The 20,801-nt window shown below is 41.9% G+C and overlaps 1 protein-coding gene and 1 long non-coding RNA gene across 2 annotated transcripts; one reads left to right on the top strand and one right to left on the bottom strand.

The window, feature by feature from the left end:
* Positions 1-374: 374 nt before the first annotated feature.
* Positions 375-19,418, top strand: LOC137332563 (cytochrome P450 26B1-like). Its single transcript, XM_067996484.1, has 6 exons — positions 375-681; positions 5,945-6,169; positions 8,826-9,101; positions 13,771-13,926; positions 14,606-14,887; positions 17,359-19,418. Exons 1-6 carry the CDS (start codon positions 484-486, stop codon positions 17,728-17,730), a joined length of 1,509 nt encoding a protein of 502 aa, XP_067852585.1. The 5' UTR covers positions 375-483; the 3' UTR covers positions 17,731-19,418.
* On the bottom strand, positions 6,275-11,086 carry LOC137332565 (uncharacterized). The gene is made up of 2 exons (XR_010965697.1): positions 10,846-11,086; positions 6,275-7,800 (listed from the first exon to the last, which is right to left on the bottom strand). It is a non-coding gene; the product is annotated as an uncharacterized lncRNA (long non-coding RNA).
* Positions 19,419-20,801: the final 1,383 nt, after the last annotated feature.

The raw sequence follows: 20,801 nt of genomic DNA, 5'->3' as shown, positions 1-20,801 counted from the left end.
ATGTTTGAATGAATCTATCCAAAGTGTTGGGAGTGCATTGTAGCTCCCACATAGCAGTCTTACTTTTAACCCTTTTGGAAGAGTGGAGTGCCATCTCCAGATAATCACCCGGAAAATGATCCATCTTTAGACTTCTCTTCATATCAAATCTCTTACAAGGTGATCACATCATCAGGACAGGCTCCTTTTCCTCTATCCTGTTCCCAGATTGGGTATGGGGGGAGAACGTATGTGAGGGAGGTGGGGGGGAAGGATTGATGCTTGGCCATACTCCAGTGAAATACCAAGCCTCTGAGTATACTTTGATGCCTCTATATATTCAGACTATTTGGTAGTTCCAATTCAGACCTTTACAGTTGGTCCTGTGATGCAGCATCACAAGACTCTTAAATCTACAAATTGCTATACTTTGTCCAGTTTTGTTAGCTCTATAGTGTACCGATCCTCTGCGCTTGCTGAATTTTTTTGTTCAAACGTCTGAGGATGGTCTTCTTGGCAGTGATGCCGTTCCTGGTCACCCTTTTTGCTGTCCTGGCCCCTAGCGTGCTTCTCGTGACTGCTTGCATCTATCTCTGGCATTTTCGATGGAATCTAAAGCGAGACAGGGACTGGGAGCTCCCTCTCCCTCCAGGATCCATGGGGCTTCCCTTTGTCGGTGAAACGTTCCACTGGCTGCTACAGGTATGTCTGATTGCTAATTATACTAAGCAACTTTTGATGGATAAACTGTTTGCGGTTTGGGGCAAGTGTTTTGTTTTGTTTTATTATTTTATTTTATGTATTTTTCAGATCTGTTTTTTAATTTTATTTTATGTCTTTTTTTAGTTCTGTCTGTGTCCCGACTTGTGCCATTGTTACTCTTAGGGGCATGTCCCGGATGACTTGCGCTCCAGCTTCACCCTTCCTCTGTGAGAAAAGGGAACAATTCGCTACAATCTAGTAATTTAAAGCTTTTAAACATCTCAGTGTCAGGTATTATTCAGGTATTGAAAGAAAGAACTGGCATTTATATGGTGCTTTTCACAACCACAGGACAGCTCAAAGCACTTTACAACCAGTGAAATACTTTTGAAATGTAGTCACCGTTGTAGAATCACAGAATGATACAGCACAGGAGGCCATTCGGCCCATCGTGCCTGTGCCGGCTCTTTGAAAGAGCTATCCAATTAGTCATACCCCCTGCTCTTTCCCATATCCCTGAATTTTTTTTCCCTTCAAGAATATATCCAATTCCCTTTTGAAAATTACTATTGAATCTGCTACCTCCTCTCTTTCAGGCAGGACATTCCAGATCATTACAACTTACTGCGTAAAACAATTTTTCCTCATGTCGCCTTTGGCTCTTTTGCCAATCACCTTAAACCTGTGTCCTCTGGTTTCTGACCCTTCTGTCCCCGGAAAAAGTTTCTCCTTATTTACTCTAGCAAAACCTTCCTCTGCTCTAAGGAGAACAACCACAGCTTCTCCAGTCTCTCGACGCAACTGAAGTTCCGCATTCCTGGTACCATTCTGATAAATCTCCTCTGCACCCTCTCCAAGGCCTTGACATCCTTCCTAATGTGTGGTGCCCAGAATTGAACACAATACTCCAGCTGAGGCCTAACCAGTGTTTTATAAAGGTTTATCATAACCTCCTTGCTTTTGTACTCTATGCATTTATTAATAAAACCAAAGATCCCATATGCTTTGTTAACAGCCTTCTCAACTTGTCCTGCCACCTTCAAAGAATTGTGTACCTACACCCCCAGGTCCCTCAGTTCCTGAACCCCTTTTAAAATTTTAAAATTGCCTCTCCTCATTCTTCCTACCAAAATGCATCGCTTCACACTTCTCTGCATTAAATTTCATTTGCCATGTGTCTGCCCATTTCACCAGTCTGTCTATGTCCTCCTGAAGTCTGTTACTATCCTCCACATTGTTTACTACATTTCCGAGTTTCGTGTCATCTGCAAACTTTGAAATTATACCCTGTACACCCAAGTCCAGGCCATTAATATATATCAAAACCAGCAGTGGTCCTAATACCGACCCCTGGGGAACACCACTGTATACTTCCCTCCAGTCTGAAAAACAACCGTTCACCACTACTCTCTGCTTTCTGTCCCTTAGACAATTTTGAATCCACGCTGCCATTGTCCCTTTAATCCCATGGGCTTTAATTTTATTAACAAGTCTATTATGTGGTACTTTATCAAATGCCTTTTGAAAGTCCATCTACACATCATAAAACGCATTACCCCCATCAACCTCTCCATTACTTCATCAAAGAACTCAATCAAGTTAGTCAAACAGGATTTTCCTTTACCAAATCCGTGCTGGCTTTCGTTTATTAGCCCACATTTTTCCAAGTGGCAATTAATTTTGTCCCAGATTATTGTCTCTAAAGGTTTTGCCACCACCAACGTTAGGCTGACTGGCCTGTAATTGCCGGGTTTATCCCTTTCCCCTTTTTTGAACAGGGGTGTAACATTTACAATCCTCCAGTCCTCTGGCATTGCTGCCATATCTAAGGAGAATTGGAAGATTGTGACCAGAGCCTCCACAATTTCCACCCTTACTTCCCTCAGCAACCTAGGATGCATCCCATCTGGACCTGGTGACTTTTCTACTTTGAGTACTACCAACATTTTGGTACCTCCTCTTTATCTATTTTTATCCTATACAATGTCGCTACTGCTTCTTCCTTTACTGCCACATTGGCAGCATCCTTTTCTCTAGTGAAGTCCAATGCAAAGTATTTATTTAGTACCTCAGCCTTGCCCTCTGCCTCCATAAGAAGATCACCTTTTTGGTCCCTAATAGACTCCACTCTTTCTTTGACTACCTTTTTACTATTTATAAAAGAATTTTGGGTTCCTTTTTATGTCAGCCATTAATCTATTGCTCATACTCTCTCTTTGCTACTCTTATTCCCTTTTTTGGATCTCCTCTGTACTTTCTGTATTCAGCTTGGTTCTCTACTGTATTATGAACCTTACATTTGTCATAAACATCTTTTTTCTGTTTCATTTTAATCTCTCTATCTTTAGTCATCCAGGGAGCTCTAGCATTGGATGCCCTTCCTTTCCCCCTTGTAGGAACATATCTACTCCATACACAGCAAAGTCCCAGAAACAGCAATGTGGTAATGACCAGATGATCTGTTTTAGTGATGTTGGTTGAGGGATAAATATGGGTAGGACACCAGGGAGAACTCCCCTGTTCTTCTTTGAAATAGTGCTATGGGATTTTTTACTTTCACCTAAGAGGGCCTTGGTTTAATGTCTCACCCGAGAGACAACACCTCCAACAGTGCAGCACTCCCTCAGTACTACACTGAAACGTCAGCCTAGAACTTGTGCTTAAGTCTTTGGAGTGGGACTTGAACCCACAACCTTCTGACTCAGAGGCAAGAGTGCAACCAGTGAGCCACAGTACATGCTGCATAAAAGGGAACAATTCACTTCAATCCAGTACTTGTATCTCATGTCAGTTCCTGTACAAATAAAGTACACCTGGGGTAAATGGTAACAATCCACACTCATCTGATACAGCACGGCTTGTGTGTGTTTCATTAATTCTCATACATATACACACAGTGGTAAAGAGCTTGCATTATGATGTGCTTGTGATACACTGTCAGGATTAGACAGTACTGTAAAGAATTACTAACAAGGTGCACCTATCTGGATATTGCTAGGAAGCTGGATATATCAAGGAGTGCATGGAAATAAAATGAAAGTGCAAGAAATGTGCATCAGGTCAATTGTCATCTGGAAAAGACCGGCTAATGCTTCATCAGAATTGATATTGTCGGGGACTGACCTAAATAAAGAGAGAAGCAAGAGGTGAAGATCAAGTGTACAGATATACTAGCTACCATCACAAATTGGCAGCAAATGGGTTTAAGAATCTGTTGCAAATGCCAATACCAGAACAAGAAAGACAAACAAAAGTCATAATGAGAGGAGGAACACAACATCTTCAAAGAATGCACAGAAGTTGGTTTGACTGGAGCTTATTAGACCATATTTTAGCTTGAATAAATTCTCTATGGAAAAAAATTTGAATTTTTAAACAAAATAGTTTACAATGTATTCATGTGACATTCCTCTGTCTATTGTTTTAATAGAGGTAGCAACATATTTAAATAGCAAACATTGTGTGAACATGTTAAATATTCTTACATCAATATCACAGACAGACATTTCTAGGCAGATTTTGCTCCCGTTGTGCTGAGCGTAAAGGATCACCTGGGCACAGTGAATAGGGGGAGATCAGGTGGGGGAGAATCGCACACATGTAATGGAGCCTGCCTGATTTTCAATCCAGAGCTTTGTGTTTTCTGAATAATGAAGACTTTGGCACTTCTGCAGCTCGTCAGGAGTCCTTGGAGGTGCCAATTATGCACAGCTGTACCAAGCAGTTTGGACACCTCTTGAAGACCAGTGCTTATCTCTCCAGCTTGGTCTCTTTCCTTCAGTAATCTGCATCTGCTACCCTTTTTCTCCAGTGATCTCCCACAGCAACAGCAGAAGCCAGGACCAAAGCCCTGAGACGGAGAGTGGGATGGCATGGGGCTGTCAGAGCTGGCACTGGAGGCCGGGGTGGGACAGAGTCATCATGCACATACCTTTTGGTTTGCCGTGCTTCACGTCTTCACGTCAGACATGAGTTGGGCTGGACTGAAAAGTACAGGGGAAGATGTAAAACAGGATCGAGGCAGTTGATTTAGCATGCTGGTGAGTGGAGGGGAGGGGAAGAGAGGATTCAGAGAACAATTGAATGGCGGATGAACATAAGAATATAAGAAATAGGAGTAGGAGTAGGCCATATGGCCCCTTGCGCCTGCTCCGCCATTCAATAAGATCATGGCTGATCTTCTCCCTCTAGTCCACTTTCCTACCGTATTCCTATATCCCTTGATTCCCTTAGTGTCCAAAAATCTATAGATCTCAGTCTTGATTATACTCAACAACTGAGCAACCACAGCCCTCTGGGGTAGAGAATTCCAAAGATTGACAACTCTCTGGGTGAAGAAATTTTTCCTCATCTCGGTCCTAAATGGCTCAATTATCTTGTGACTATGCTCCCTAGTTCTAGACTCTCCAGCCAGTGAAAACAGCCTCTTAGCATCTATCCTGTCAAGCCCTCTAAGAATTTTATACATTTCAGTGAGATCACCTCTCATTCTTTTAAACTCCAGAGTATAGGCCCATTCTACTCAATCTCTCCTCATAGGACAATTCTCTCATCCCAGGAATCAATCTAGTGAACCTTTGTTGCACCCCCTCTAAGGCAAGTATATCCTTCCTTAGGTAAGGAAACCAAAACTGTACACAGTACTCCAGATGTGGTCTCACCAGAGCAATATATATAATTGCAGCAAGACCACCTTACTCTTATACTCCAACCTCCTTGCAATAAAGGCTAACATACCATTTGCCTTCCTAATTGCTTGCTGTACCTGCGTGTTAACTTTTTGTGATCCGTGTACAAGGACTCCCAAATCCCTCTGAATATCAACATTTCTTAGTCTCTCACCTTTTAAATTTTCTATTCTTCCTACCAAAGTGGATAATTTCACATTTCCCCAATTATACCCCATCTGCCACCTTCTCACCCATTCACTTAACCTGTCTATATCTCTTTGCAGCCTCTTTGCATCCTCCTCACAGCTTACATTCCCACCTAGAGGAAGTTTATGGGTGAGCTTGTGGTTTTTTTTTCCCGTGAATTATTGAATTATAGTGGGGGGAGAGTTGATAGACGGGCACACTGCCATTTCTATGAGAATTTATTTTTGTTCCAATGTGACTTGGCAGAATTTTTTTTTTAAGAGAAAGGTTTTGTATAATATGTTTGTTGAATAAAGAAAGTAGAAAATTGCCAATTAGAAAGAGGAAAAAAAGTCACCTTCATTACAGACACATGTATTTAAGTTTTTTTCCCCTATTTTTCACAGGGTTCTGATTTCCATGCCTCTAGAAGGCAGCAACATGGAAATGTGTTCAAGACACACTTGCTTGGGCGACCAGTGGTGCGCGTCACTGGTGCGGAAAACCTGCGTCGGCTGCTGCTGGAAGAGCACAATTTGGTTAGCGTTAACTGGCCGCGCAGTGCCCAAGCCATCCTGGGATCCACCAGCCTGGCAAACTCCATCGGGGACATCCACCGTCACAGAAGGAAGGTACCAATTCCACTAGAGAACGTCAAACCTGCACCTGTTTCTCTCTAAAATAATTTTCAAGTGAAATATACAAGCAAAGATTTAAATTTGTGGACAAACCCCAAATTAATTCAAATATTTATTTCATGCTCTTGAGTCAAATGATTTGTAGTCCGGCCTTTGACTGTCTCTACTTGAGTGTTTGTTTCTCTTCAAAGCTATATGGGGTTCACCCCAAAGGTTACATAGAATTACATAGAATGTACAGCATAGAAACAGGCCATTTGGCCCAACAGGACCCTACTTCATCTATCAGCATAACCTTCTATTCCTTTCTCTCTCATGTGTTTATCCTGCTTTCCCTTAAATGCATCTATGCTATTCACCTCAACTACTCCTTGTGATAGCGAATGCCACATTCTAATCACTCTCTGGGTAAAGAAGTTTCTCCTGAATTCCTTATTGGATTTATTAGTGACTATCTTATATTTATGGCCCCCAGTTCTCCCCCACAAGTGGAAACATCTTCTCTACGTCTACCTATCAAGCCCTTTCATAATCATAAAGCCCTCTATTAGGTCACCTCTCAGTCTTCTCTTTTCTAAAGAAAAGAGCCCCAGCCTGCTCAATCTTTCCTGCTAGGTATAACCTCTCAATTCTGGTATCATCCTAGTCAATCTTTTTTGCACCTTCTCCAATGCCTGTATATTCTTTTTATGATATGGAGACCAGAACTGTTCACAGTACTCCAAGTGTGGTCAAACCAAGGTTCTATACAAGTTTAACATAACTTCTCTGTTTTTCAATTCTATCCCTCTAGAAATGAACCCCAGTGCTTGGTTTGCTTTTTTATGGCCTTATTAACCTGTGTCGCTACTTTTCGTGATTTGTATATCTGTACCCCCAGATCCCTCTGCTCCTCTACCCCATTTAGACTCTTATTTTCTAAGGAATACATGACCCCCTTATTCTTCCTACCAAAATGTACCACCTCACTCTTATCTGTTTATCAATTACACGTCCATTCTGAAAATTTATTAATGTCTTCCTCGTATGTTATTCAAGACACTCATTCCACAACTGGGAGTCCTAGCACTGCCTGACCAGAGATGCCATCACTCGGGGCAGTTCCCTTGCTTGAGGCCAATAAGGTTATGACTTCAAGCTGTTCCTCAGGGAAGTTCATTGGCATTTCAACATAAATATTATAAATATACACTTTATCAGCCTCCCTATTGCACATTCAATTATGCTGATATTCACCACATTAACCCCTCATTCAAAAATGTTTGAGGAAAAAATTTTCCAAAGTTTTACCAGCACCATCAGATTCCTAAAATATTTTGCAGTGTCATCCCAGTCACTCCGTATGCAAATATAGTGACTCCGAGTAATGTGACCAGGAAGATCCCAGGTTCTTTCCATGGTCTTTGCTGGGGCAGCACAGACAGTGTTACAATTAGCCTCAGTGCCAATCAGCCAAAAGTTCCTGTTGCTGATCACTGTCCACTGGCATTCACTGGGAGGTGTCCACATGTGGAGATCAGGTGAGGACAGAATCAGGCTCCACTGTGATGCCATTGATGTTGAATCGGCTGCAGACACTAATTCTCCAGGCCTCTAGGAGGGCTGCTGTCACTTCTAGATCCAAACTCCAGCAAGGAAAGGGGAAAAGAAAATGTTTTGTGATTCTCAACATCTTATATCATAATCTTACTTTTGCTCTTCTGGGCTTAAGAATTTCCCCAGTAATTTGATGGTGTCTTACCTGTGTACACCTGTGAGTCAGAACAGAATAAAATTTAAGGTATGTTGACATCCAAGATGTCTGTATATGAGAAAAGTAGTTGATATAAAATATTAAGATTATTTTGCTTTTCCTCACTTGAGTTTTTCTCTTTAATTTTCTGCGTGTCCATTTTGATTTTCTCAGACTCTATCACATTGATTTTCATCGTGTTGTTCTATAAGTATTTTTTTTTCAAAAACCTGCTGCTTTTTAAACCTTCCTGTTAATCTTGTCTCTGAGAGATGAAGGTACATTTTTTTTAAAATGAATGGATGAAAGCAAAAAAGGAATCTTGCAGCTGGCATTACTTCTTACTGAAGGAATTTGCCCGTCCTCATCCTCGCTATAGCAGCCTGCATCCTACAATGATCACCTAATGGAGTATTAAAATATGGCGTTTTGTGTGTGCTGCTAAATAGCTTTACTGCCTTCTCTGAATAAAAATGGAGGTTGCACCAGCACAATGTGAAAGTTACCTTGTCCAAGGTGAGATACTCCTGTTTATCAATAGGGTTCATGTACATTGATCCATTATAAAAGAAATGTTGCAGTGCTTGAAAATGGTGCATTTACCATGAAAATTGTGCATTCATTTTGCTTTTCCTATTAAACAGCCACAATTCATTTGGGAAAAAAATTCAGACAGTGGGTAAATAATTGCTGTGAAAATGTCTAGTTCAATGGTATTTATTGCTGTAAAATCTGATCTAAAAGGCACACCTTACCATCTCCTTGAATTTTATATACTGGTGCTACTTTATAGGGTGTATACGGTAATGGCGATTGTAGAATAGCTTATGCACCAGATTTGATGGTAAATGCTTGTCTCCAGATGCTGAATGTTTTTCAATTCTGACCGCCTTCAACGTAATTTCTGTTTTTTGACAGGTCTACGCAAGAGTTTTCAGCCACTCTGCTTTAGAGAGTTACCTGCCACGAATCAAGCAGGTGGTGGCAAAGACAGTGAGGGACTGGAATGCCAGGGAATGCCCTGTCACCGTGTACCCAGAGAGCAAGAAGCTCACGTTCCGCATCGCTGTGGCAGTACTGCTAGGATCCTCACTGGGCGAACAGGAGCTGACCGACCTATTCACCATCTTTGAGGAACTTAGCAAAAACATTTTCTCACTGCCCCTGGACGTTCCTGGCAGTGGCTACAGAAAGGTACACTTAATTCTTGCCAGCCACCATGTTCTGTCCATGAGTTGGGCAGCGTTGCTGAAAAGCCTCTTATATACTAGTGTATATTCATAGGGCTTTTACTGTAATGACAACTGTAAAATAGTTCTGTGCCAGGATAATACAAGGTGTTTAAGCACAGCTTCAGGGGCATGTCGCTCTCCAGGTACCCAATGAGCCTTCCCTTCCTTTTTCCTTACAGGGAAATGTTAGACCTATTTGGTACCTCCTCCGATGGTGTGACTGAGAGATGGAAGTCACTGTGTGCCATCTATACCATTGTGGCATAGTCTGTTGGACCCATAACTCACAATGCGTCTTGCGCATCCCCGATTTTCATCGCTCCACCATTGGCGGCTGTGCCTTCAGCTGCCTAGGCCCTAAAGTTCTAGAATTCCCTCCCAGAATGTCTCTGCCACTCTACCTCTCTCTCCTCCTTAAAACCTACCTCTTTGACCAAGTTTTTGGTTACCTATCCTAATATCTTCTTATGTGGCTCGGTGTCAAATTGTGTTTGATTACGTTCCTATGAAACGCTTTGAGACGTTTTACTACGTTAAAGGTGCTATATAAATGCAAGTTGTTGTTGTGCTGTCCTTGCACTTGCTGCTAATCCACATATAATTTAAGAAGTCTTAATGCAAAAGAAATTCTCCTCCCTGTGGTTGAATCATGTACAGCATATATTATTAGGACATTATCGCAAGATCACAAAATAAAGACTGATGAGGAAGGGCATTTTGTCTGTCTTAGACTGGTAGCTGCAGTTTTGGTTCTAGCTAGGCAGAATCCTGCTTACACAGCTTAGTTCTTACCTGTCTGGAACTCAAACTGTTTAGGAGAGAATGTATTTGGATAGATGCATGTATGGTGCTGTCTCCCAAAATTTAAAGAGAATCCCCACTCTGTAAACATTTAACTTAAAGTCAGATAGATTTACTTAAAGTGTCCAAATGTCCCACAGACCGCCCCCCCACCCAAGCACTTTGTAAACCAGGTTTGACAGCAGACTGGATTTGTACTCTATGTGGCATCAAACCAAAGGAGTGTGAGTCTATCCCCTCACTGGACCCTTATTGTGGGGTCATGCCCTGACTCCAGCTTTACACTGCCAGTTTGAAGTTGGTGCAAAACTGAAATCACTTTACACTGGAAAGCTTCTGTACAACATTAGCTGTGGGTGTAAGGTAGAAATTAATGTGTCTCTTTCAAGACTTAAACTTCAACTTGCTGAAAATCTATTACAATGGGCCGGATTTGGCTTTGAGCAGTGAACGAACGGCGCCCGCTGCTCGTTATACTTGGACTTGCCTATAGACTTTTCATGGGCTTTTGCACTGCAAGTTCCTCGCATGGAGCCCTCAATCCAGGGCATCTGGGACCTGTGTGAACGGGGCAAGCTGCAGATTGAAGCATCGTTAATAAGCCACGCAGAGTCAGAACCAGGAAGTGTAAAGTTAGAATAGTGAATTCAATGTCAAATCAGTTTCAGAAGAGAAATAAAGAAAGGGTAGGAAATATTGAATGAAGAGAAAGAGATAAAAGAGACAAAGAAAAGTAAAAAAAAATTTACCATTTTTTTAAAATGTCCTCCAACAACTAAAATGTGAAGGAATAAGACTCCACACTTGTAAAAGTTAATTTTCAGTGGAAGTGAGGTTGTTTAGCAGTCATTAAGACTTACCACACCCATTAAAAGTTTGCTTAGATTTAATAAAACTTGACGTACCTTTTTCTGGCAAGATTACTTTGTTTCCATCAGGGCAGTGCAGGAACTTCACGTTGACGCAGTCATTTCAACAGTGAGTCAGTCGGCGAGATCTCCTCCCCGCGAAGCTGCTAGAGGAGCAGGGTATCAACTACGCATGTGCGGTCGCTGGAAGTTGCTGTCCAATTTGCACTCAAATAACAGTGAGCACTGTTAGGCTCGCCTTTACTTTTAGAGCAAAATCCAGCCCATTATATAGCAAGAATCCATGATTAGTGGAGTAAGGATAAGCAAAGCACTGTAAAAAAAAATCTTAATTACAATATTAAAATTCACATTTTTCTAATCCTGCACAACAGACAACTCAATAGGTAACTACGGAAATCCATGCCCTGTTTATTCTACTCAGAGAACAACGCCGTTATCGTTTACCTGTGTGCGCATCTGGTGTGAGGTCAAATGTTTGTAAAGCAGGAGTTTAGGGGCAGATGCCAAGTGGACACAGGCCAACTTGCTCATTCTATTGGCATGTCATGAAATGGTGGTGTAGAAAATGGCATCTGTGCAGCAAGCATGCTTAAACCTAAACCTGGCATCGATTCTGGCTAATTCTGATTTCTCCCAGGCCATATGGGAAATTCCAATTTCTCTGGACTGACTGGGAAATTCCAGTTTCCTTAAGTTACGGCAGAAAAGCATTGTGTAAGTGTGCAAGCAGCTGCTTTATCATTGCGATATCATCCCTGTATTAAAAAAATAAACATATAAGACCCAATTGTCAATTAAAACTTTACTTCTGCTCACCTTTTCATTTTCATTCCCTATCTCTTCCCTAATCTCTTTCATTTTAATTATGCCTTACTTGGTCTTAATTTCTATCTAAGATAATGCACCTTATTCTATCTATTGCACCGCTTTGTACCTACCTGTTTTCTCCTGTCTCCAAGTCCCAGTCCATTTAGGAGGTGGGACACATATTGAAAGAACTGGCCTCTGAAAACTGGCTCTAGAAGTCACTTTTTCAGTCATTTGAGGCTACAACTCTGCAGATTGACATGTGCGACATCACAAACTGATGTGATTTTCTTGTGTATCACTGCAGGATAAGTTAATTTGGGAAGCTAATGGGCACCGGTAACCCAAGTGTGCTAGCATGAGGTACCTCATCCCTGGCACAATTTGGCTTAAATACTCAAGTCAAGATGCAGTGGGAAAAACATATCGAATTGCATTTATAAAATTGCATCCCAAAAGGCTCAGCTGGTAATGCATCACATCCAATGGCAATGAGCCAAAACAGATTCCTGCTGGAAACTGATTGAACTGATTTCTGCCATGCCAGCAGTGAGTTGGTACAATTGGCTTCATCATCACAAGGCTAAGATGTAAAACAATAGCCAGGGTCCCATTCCCAACTGCTGTTCAGTTGTCCCAGTGAAAGTGTATGTGTGTTGATAGAATTGGACATGGTTATGAATACCCCTCCCAGCCAATGGTCTGCCAGTGCCCACTATCCTGGCTCATAAGTGAAAAAAGGCGAATTGGTGATCTACTAGAGGGCTGCCAGTCCATGTAGAACCATACATATGTGAAGTGCACACATTAAAAAGTGAGCCTGCAGTCCTGGAGTATCTGCATATTGCTATAGTGACTTCTTCCTTCCACCAGGTTGCAGTGTGCTAGCATCTACAGTCAGAAATTAAGTCCTGCAAAATACTGCAGTCCACAACTTACACTGCACTTGGCCAGCTTCATCATTTTGTAACTTTATACAGGCATACAATGCAAACATATGAATAGCAAATTCCAAAAAGGATTAACAGTGTCAGACTGTAGAACTCTTGCCTCAAAGTCAGAAAATTGTGGGTTCAATCCCCACTCCAGTGACTTGATCATATAGGGGTAGAAATTGGTCCTCGTTGCGCCTGTTTTACGGATGTAAAATGGGTGCGAGGATGAATTTTCAGTATCCTACATCCCAAGCGGAGCAAGCATCGGGCGTGGATGCAGCCTACCCAACTGCCATCACCGAAAAGGTAAACGTAATCCTCCCGGCACTCATGCGATGGCCCCTCCTCCCGCTGTCCTCCCTGCCACCAGGTCTTACCTGAGAGTCCACTGGCAGTGAGGCAGGGGGCATAAAATTGGATTCTTCAGTTGGGCGAGCTGCTTGTGGAGGTGAGCCTGGAACCGGCGGCTCACCACGAATATGTAGATGAGGCCCAAGGACCAATTTGTAGCGATCCTCAGGCCTCCGTCTTTGCCAGAACAGTCCCTGCGCCCATTTGGCACTTCAGAGCTGAATTAAAACTATCTTTTATTCTAGGCTGATGCTTCAGTGCAGTAAGAGAGGGAGTGTTGCACACTTTTATTTCAGACGTTAAACTGAGGCCCCGTCGGCCCTCCGGGGTTGATGTAAAAGATCTCATGGCACTAATTCGAAGAACGGGGGAGTTCTCCAAAGTGTCGTGTCCAATATTTATCCCTCAACCAACATCTAAAACAAATTATCTGGTCATTATTATATTGTGGGAGCTTGCTGTGCGCAAATTGGCTGCCGCAATTCCTACCATACAACAGTGACTGCACTTCAAAAGTACTTCATTGGCTGTCAAGCGCTTTGGGACGTCCTAAAAATGCAAGTTCTTTCTTTTTCCTTTCATTTTAATGCTGTAAAACAAACCCAATTATTCCTTTTCTTCAAAGTTCCCTCTATCTTTAATGGTCAAGCAGTGAAATTCCCAGATAGTGAAACTTAGGCTCAATCTCCAACATTGAGCTGCATGGCCTGTATTGACAGAAAGAATAAACATTAGAAGGAACTTCTTGTTCCCGAAAGCAAAGCCTTAGTTGGTTGATACCAGACATTGTGAGTGTTGGTCGTGGCAATCTGTGACCAAGACCACACCAGCTAAAGAATTCATGAATCTCTCTCTCTTACTCCAGGGTATACGAGCTCGGGACAGGCTGCATCAATACTTTGAAAAAGCCATAGAGGATATGCTTCAGTCCAGTCCCTGCAAAGAGCACTCAAATGCCCTTCGCATCCTGATAAAGAGCAGCAAAGAACACGGTATGGAGATGAGCATGCAGGAACTGAAGGTAAGAATTACTGAACTTGCAAGCCAGAGTTCATTGTCAGATTTATTTAGAATCATAGAATCATAGAGAGGTTACAGCACGGAAGGAGGCCATTTGGCCCATCGACTCCGTGCTGGCGGGGAGGTGGGGGAGATTTTGAGCGCATCAAAGTCAGCTTTTCAGGGCTAGGAAATGGACCTTTTGCACCCAGTGTCGGTATCAACAACTTCCAGATCAGGTCGTGCACTGGGTTTACACGAAGGGTAAAGCTGTATCTTCTCTCCTAACGTCAAAAGAATGCCCCCCTTTCAACTCTGTGTGATTTAAGAAAATAATGTGGAACTCGTACCAACAACAGTTCAGATTTGACTCCGTTTAATTTATCTGTGAAAATTAGCATGTACTTGAATGGTGTGTTCAGTCCAGTCCTCTTCCCTGTTTTTTTTCTCCGATGAAGTGAGTGGGATTAATGCAGGTTTCACTGAATCAGCTGCCTTAACTGCAGCAGTCTAGTGACATCTAGTGGGATAAAATCACTAGACCATGTGAAAATCTGAAAACAGAAACTTCTGATGCATTCCTTCCAAAATAAATGGCAGGTTCTGGTCATTAAGAACAAAAGTGTGCCCATAGATATGTTACAATTTCAAAGAGGTCAGCTGCCCTCTTAGTGCTGACAAGTTTGATTATTTCATTGCAGGAAGCCCTGGTAGAGCTGATGTTTGCAGCCTATGCCACCACTGCCAGCGCCTCCACTTCTCTCATCCTGCAGCTGATGAAGAATCCAGCTGTCCTTGCCAAGCTGAGAATGGATCTCCAGACCAATGGATTCTGGCCTGAAAGTGCCACAAGGGAGAACTTGCTGCGCTTCATTGACATCACCCATCTGCAGTACCTGGACGGTGTAGTAAAGGAAGTGCTGAGGCTGCTACCTCCTGTGTCTGGAGGATATCGGGTGGCACTCCAGACCTTCGAGCTGGGTGTAAGTTGGTTTATTTTAAAGTTAACTATAACTGTTTGGGAATTATACAGGATTTTGTCTGATTACGCTCCTAAGAAGCACCTTGGGATGCTTTACTACGTTAAAGGCACTACATTAATGCAAGTTGTTGTTGTTAATCTTCACAGATGATTGGCACTGGAATTCACCTATGAATTGATTTAGAGAGGATTTAGAAAATTTTGAATTTTGATTCTGTGCCATCTACCTCATTCCTCGGCAGAGAGGGCATCAAAGTGACATTGTCACTCTCTACCCATTTGTTAGGCAGTACGAGAGAGCTAGCCAGGTTGAGTCACCCTTTGAGCTTCTTGCTTTTCCTTCACTTACCACCTTCCTCCGATTGCCTGACCAAAGTCAGGAATTCCATGTGGGGAGTTGTGCCTGTGAACCAAAGTGCTACTGTCCTATTACACTAGACTTTAGTAAACCAACTAAAGTGCATCAAAGATCTTTTGTCTTTCTTTTTATTAAGGTATCTCAATCTCTTAAAGTGTGTCCGGCTCGCACAGAGTGTCTTACTGTGTTCAATGAAATAAGTTGAATGCATTTATCAGAACGCACCATCCCTTGGTTTAGGTCCTACTTTCCATTGTTAAATGTGAGTTGTAGATAATCCAAATTCTTAATTTGCTGGTGAGCAGAAGAGAAAGGATGATTTGTTTTTGCCCAATATGTACTGGGCAAAAACAGGATGATTTGTTTTTGTCCATCTAGTCTGGATTTGATGGGAAGCTACTCGCATAAGTTCCCTCATTACAATATTTTTCCAGTCCCACTCATACAAGTCAATTCATTGTCCAATCACACGTTGTACACTATCACAAAGGTAGATAATAGTGTACGTGAGTGTGAGTAAGAGACTGGGGATCAGTGGTTCCACACCAATAAGCAAAACAATTATCTGCATAACCAGCAGGGAACAGGACCTAGTTTTCAGCTTGCAGTGTTGAAGCCATTTCTTACAGAGAACTAATGTCCTGCTTCGTTAAGTTACACCACAGTATTGCCCTATTTATTTATAAATATACCTGAGGCCTCTCCCATTTTGCCTCTGTTATACCACCATACAGCACCTAGAGAGATTGGACCTTTTTTAATCAACAGTCAGCCCCATGTTCACTGGTAGAGCATATTGGTTCCAGCCAACTCTGGTTTCAGAGATATTATTTAACGTGGAATCGTGCGATCTAAATTTTAAAATACATCGGACATACCATATACTGGACTCATGACTAAGGTCAGAGCATATGGAGTCAAGGGACAAGTAACAGAATGGATAGCAAGCTGGCTACAAAACAGAAGATAGAGAGTAAGGGCTAAGGGTAGCTACACGGACTGGCAAACGGTGGGAAGTGCTGTTCCACAGGGATCGGTGCTGGGACCACTATTGCTCACAATTTACATTAACGATTTGGACTCGGGAATCGTAAGTACAATTTCTAAATTTGTGGACGACACCAAATTGGGGGGTTAGTTAACACTGAGGAAGAATGCAACAAAAAGAAGACATTAATAAACTTGCAGAATGGACGTGTAATTGGCAAATGAATTTCAATATAGATAAGTGTGAGGTGGTGCATTTTGGAAAGAAGAATGAGGCCACATACTGCTTGGATAATAAGAGTCTAAACAAGGTATCGGAGCAGAGGGATCTCGGGGTACAGATACACACATCACTAAAAGTAGCGACACGGGTTAATAAGGCCATAAAAAGGCAAACCAAGCACTCGGGTTCATTTCTAGAGGGATAGAACTGAAAGGCAGAGAAATTATGTTAAACTGGTATCGAACCTTGTTTAGACCACACAGAGTACTGCGCACAGTTCTGGTCTCCATATTATAAAAAGGATATAGAGGCTTGGAGAAGATACAAAAAAGATTCACAAGGATGATCCCAAAACTGAGAGGATATACTTATTAGGAAAGGCTGAACAGGCTGGGGCTCTTTTCTCTAGAAAAGAGAAGGCTGAGGGGCGACCTGATGGTGGTCTTTAAGATAATGAACGGGTTTGATAGGGTAGACGTAGAGAAAATGTTTCCACTTGTGCGGGAGTCCAAAACTGGAGGTCATAAATATAAGATAGGTACTAATAAATCCAATAGGGAATTTAGGAGAAACTTCTTTACCCAAAGAGTGGTAAGAACAAGGAGTAGTTGAGGCGACTAGCATAGATGCATTTAAGGCAAAGCTAGATAAACACATGAAGGAGAAAGGAATAGAAGGATATGCTGATAGGGTTAGATGAAAAGGGGTAGATGGAGGCTCGTATGGAGCATAGACCAATTGGGCCGAATGGCCTGTTTTTGTGCTGTAGACTCTATGTAACATTGATGGTTCCATTGCAAATGGGATGTATGAATAAAGTAGACATTGATGGTGGGTTTGTGAGAGAAAGGCAAATGGATAAATATATAATAATGCCAACAGTATGCTTTTGATTCTATGACAGGGCTTTCAGATCCCCAAAGGATGGAGCGTGATGTACAGTATCCAAGACACACATGATACTGCCCCAATATTCCAGGATCCTGAAATATTCAATCCAGATAGATTTGCCAAAGACCAAATGAAGGGCAAGAATGTACGCTTTCAGTACCTGCCATTTGGTGGAGGTGTCAGACGTTGCCTCGGTAAAGAGCTTGCCAAACTCATCCTCAAAGTCCTTGCCATTGAGTTGGCCAGTGTCAGTCATTGGGAACTAGCCACCAAAACGTTCCCCAAGATGCTGACGGTGCCGATCGTTCACCCGGCTGATGGACTAAAAGTACGGTTTTCAGCTCAGCTTTGCAATAAGAGTAAAGTTGCTGAGATTAGTTTGTAATAGTTAGATAAACTCACGATCAAAGCTGAGAAACATTGATCTTATGGTGTAATTGATCATTTATATCCAATAATGTGCTAAGTAATACACTGTCATATTTGTGGTTCAATTTGCTAGCAGCATTTTTCAGCAACATTGTGTTATTGAAATAGCATTTTTTATGTTGTGCTACTCATACAAAATTACTATCATGAATCACACTCATTGCCATGGAATTCATATGATAAAGGCATTTAAGGAAGGTTTTTTTTTAAACCCAGTGTCAACATTGAGCACTCCCAGGCCAAAAGTAACCCAAGTTAGATGTAGAGTAGCACTCCCTCTACACTTTCCCAAGCATATGCATTAACACATTCCTAAGAGTATCTCCATTCTACAGTCTGATTTTTGGATTGTACACATCAGCCAGTTTCATGAATTTAAAATGCTAATTTAGTGCCAAATTATGAACAGTTTTGTGCTGTCGATCCTGAGCCCCACACTAGGAACTGGGTTGAGATATTTCAAATTAATTCCAGGTCACAGCCTGGCAGCCAGTAGAGACAAACAATATTTATCTCATTGGCCTGAGTTGGACCCATAATGTTATCTAATCCAATTCTTTCACCCTTTTCAAAGAGCTGTTTAATGCCCTCACTAACAGCACTGTAGTCCATGTCTCAGTCAGTGGAGTGAATCGAGCTGAAGAAGGGATTAAAAGTATTGATCTGCCTTCAGTTCCATGCATCTGCATCTTTTTAAATAACCCAACACAAAATGCTCTTAACATTGTACAAATTAAGACCATCAATCTCTGAATCAAAACAGATTATTGAGAGGTGCCAGCTTTCAGTGATCTTCAGCTACAATTCGATAACAAGAATTGACATTTTGCATTTCTACACCGATAGGCGAAAGGTAAAAGGTAAGAGCATTTGAGAGCATGGAAACCCTGAGCCGATTAAAATTGTACAAAATTAAACCAACTCTGAAACCTTGCTCCAATTCACATCCCAGGATTGCTTTAACATCTTACTGTAGTAGTTGTGTCTATCTCCTTAAAACGCACCTATGAATGTCAGACATGTGTCATACAAGAAAACTGGGCAATGTCGTTGGATGTTTGATTTGGCACTGTCAAGCAGAGTGTATTAATAAATGCTCAGTCTATAATAATATAGATATTTGATTATGATCTGTACCCAGGTTACCTGTGACAGAGAGAGGTTACCTGCTGGTCTGCCTTTGAAGGGATTGTCTACTTTTATCTATTTGTGAAGTTAATTTATTTGTAGAACCTTAAGAAGATTAAACCTTCTTTTACAGGCAAGATTCTTGTATCATTACTTTTCCAGTACAGAATATTTAACCACACCGAGTTGAAATAAAAACTGTATAACACGTAAAGATAAAAGAAAGTTAAAAAAAACACGGAAAATCTATTTCTTCCATCTAGCTCGCTCCCCCCGGCTCCTTGTTTCCAGAATCTGCATGGATCATTTTCACCTCTACCTGTGTTGGTACCAAGCCTGATCATCCTGTTTATTGACTTTGCTTTGGAGCAAAAGCTTGAAGGTTTTCCTCATCCACTAAGTACAGTAACAAGTAGAATGTAAGAAAACTGAACATCTTGTAATGGGCATTGTTAGAGTTTAGTCAAGAAGAGTCCTATATAAAAATGTGATCCTGGTGATGCAAATCTATCTTTTCTACACAGTAAAGAGACATGTTTACGAATAAATTGATAGAAAATCATTGGCAGCACGTCCTCTAATTTCTAATATGTGTAGCAGGTAAGTAAAGCTTGCCAGTATACCATCATACACCCTCCATGCACTCAGTATACCCTCATAGAGCCTCTGTATATCCAATATACCCATAATCCTTCCGTAATCCTTGTGTACGCTGGTTCACCCTCCATACACCCGGTATTCCTTCGTACAGTCTCCGTACACCCAGCGTACCCTTGTATCCCATCAATGCACCCATATACTCATACACCATCCATACACCCAGTATACCTTCTTTAGTATCCTCATACACTCTCCTTAGACCCTGTACACCCTCATGCACTCTCCATACACCCTGTATTCACTTGTACAGCCTCCGAACACCCCATATACACTTGTATGCCTACATATATCCCCTATACACTCATACACCGTCCATACACCCAGTATGCCCTCCCGGCTGTAGTGCTGAAGACCGTGCTCCAGAACTAGCTGCGCCCCAAGCCAAGCTGTTCCAGTACAGCTACAACAGTGGCTTTTACCCAACAATGTGGCAAATTGCCCAGGTCTGTCCTGTCCTCAAAAAGCAGGACAATTCCAACCAAGCCAATTATTGCCCTATCAGTCTACTCTCAGTCATCAGCAAAGTGATGGAGACGACAACAGTGCTAGCAAGCAGCACTTACTCACCAATAACCTGCTCACTAAAGCTCAGTTTAGGTTCTACCAGGACCTCCTCCAGACCTCATTACAGCCTTGGTCCAAATGAACACAACAGCTAAATTCCAGAGGTGAGGTGAGACTGCCCTTGACATCAAGACAGCATTCAACCGAGTGCGACACCCTTGTAAAACTTAAGGAGTTGCCCTACAGTAGTGAGAAGAGTGTTCATACAAAGTGGGCACATCGACATAATTGTTTGGCAGCTTTGTATGTTTGGATTACCCATGAATGTTTGACCACCTAAATGTAGTTCTGATAAATCGCTGTTTTCAATTCACTCTGCTCTAAGACCTGAAAGAGGGTCTCAGTGGTAACAGATGGCCATGTAAGGATCATAGCGAAGCATCTAAGAAGTACTGTGGATAGGTGGGACAGACGGGCCGAAGGTGGTCTCTTACCTGAAAATGTTACTAAGGATTAGCAATAGTGTTGCAAGGGTCAGTTTTCAGTTGAGGTTCAACCCATGAGAAGTGTCCATGTTCTTTTGAGATTGAGGAGAATGATAACATTTGTAGTTACGGCAAATACAAGTCATTGCACACGGGGAGTCAAAACCAAGGGGTAAAGTTTAACCCCACGAACGAGTGGGTCAGGAGGCGGGTCAGTCAATAAAATCTTTTAAAGAGGCTGCGGGCCTCC

This window comes from Heptranchias perlo, chromosome 14 (genome assembly GCF_035084215.1).
Source record: "Heptranchias perlo isolate sHepPer1 chromosome 14, sHepPer1.hap1, whole genome shotgun sequence".
NCBI lineage: Eukaryota > Metazoa > Chordata > Chondrichthyes > Hexanchiformes > Hexanchidae > Heptranchias > Heptranchias perlo.
The sequence above is the reverse complement of the archived record's forward strand: the minus strand, read 5'-3'. Positions and strand labels throughout refer to the sequence as shown.

Coding starts and splice junctions, on each gene's coding strand:
- LOC137332563 (XM_067996484.1), top strand. CDS start 484: ATGGTCTTCTTGGCAGTGATGCCGTTCCTGGTCACCCTTTTTGCTGTC. Junction 9,102..13,770: donor CTGGCAGTGGCTACAGAAAG/GTACACTTAATT, acceptor CTCTTACTCCAG/GGTATACGAGCTCGGGACAG. Junction 14,888..17,358: donor TCCAGACCTTCGAGCTGGGT/GTAAGTTGGTTT, acceptor ATTCTATGACAG/GGCTTTCAGATCCCCAAAGG.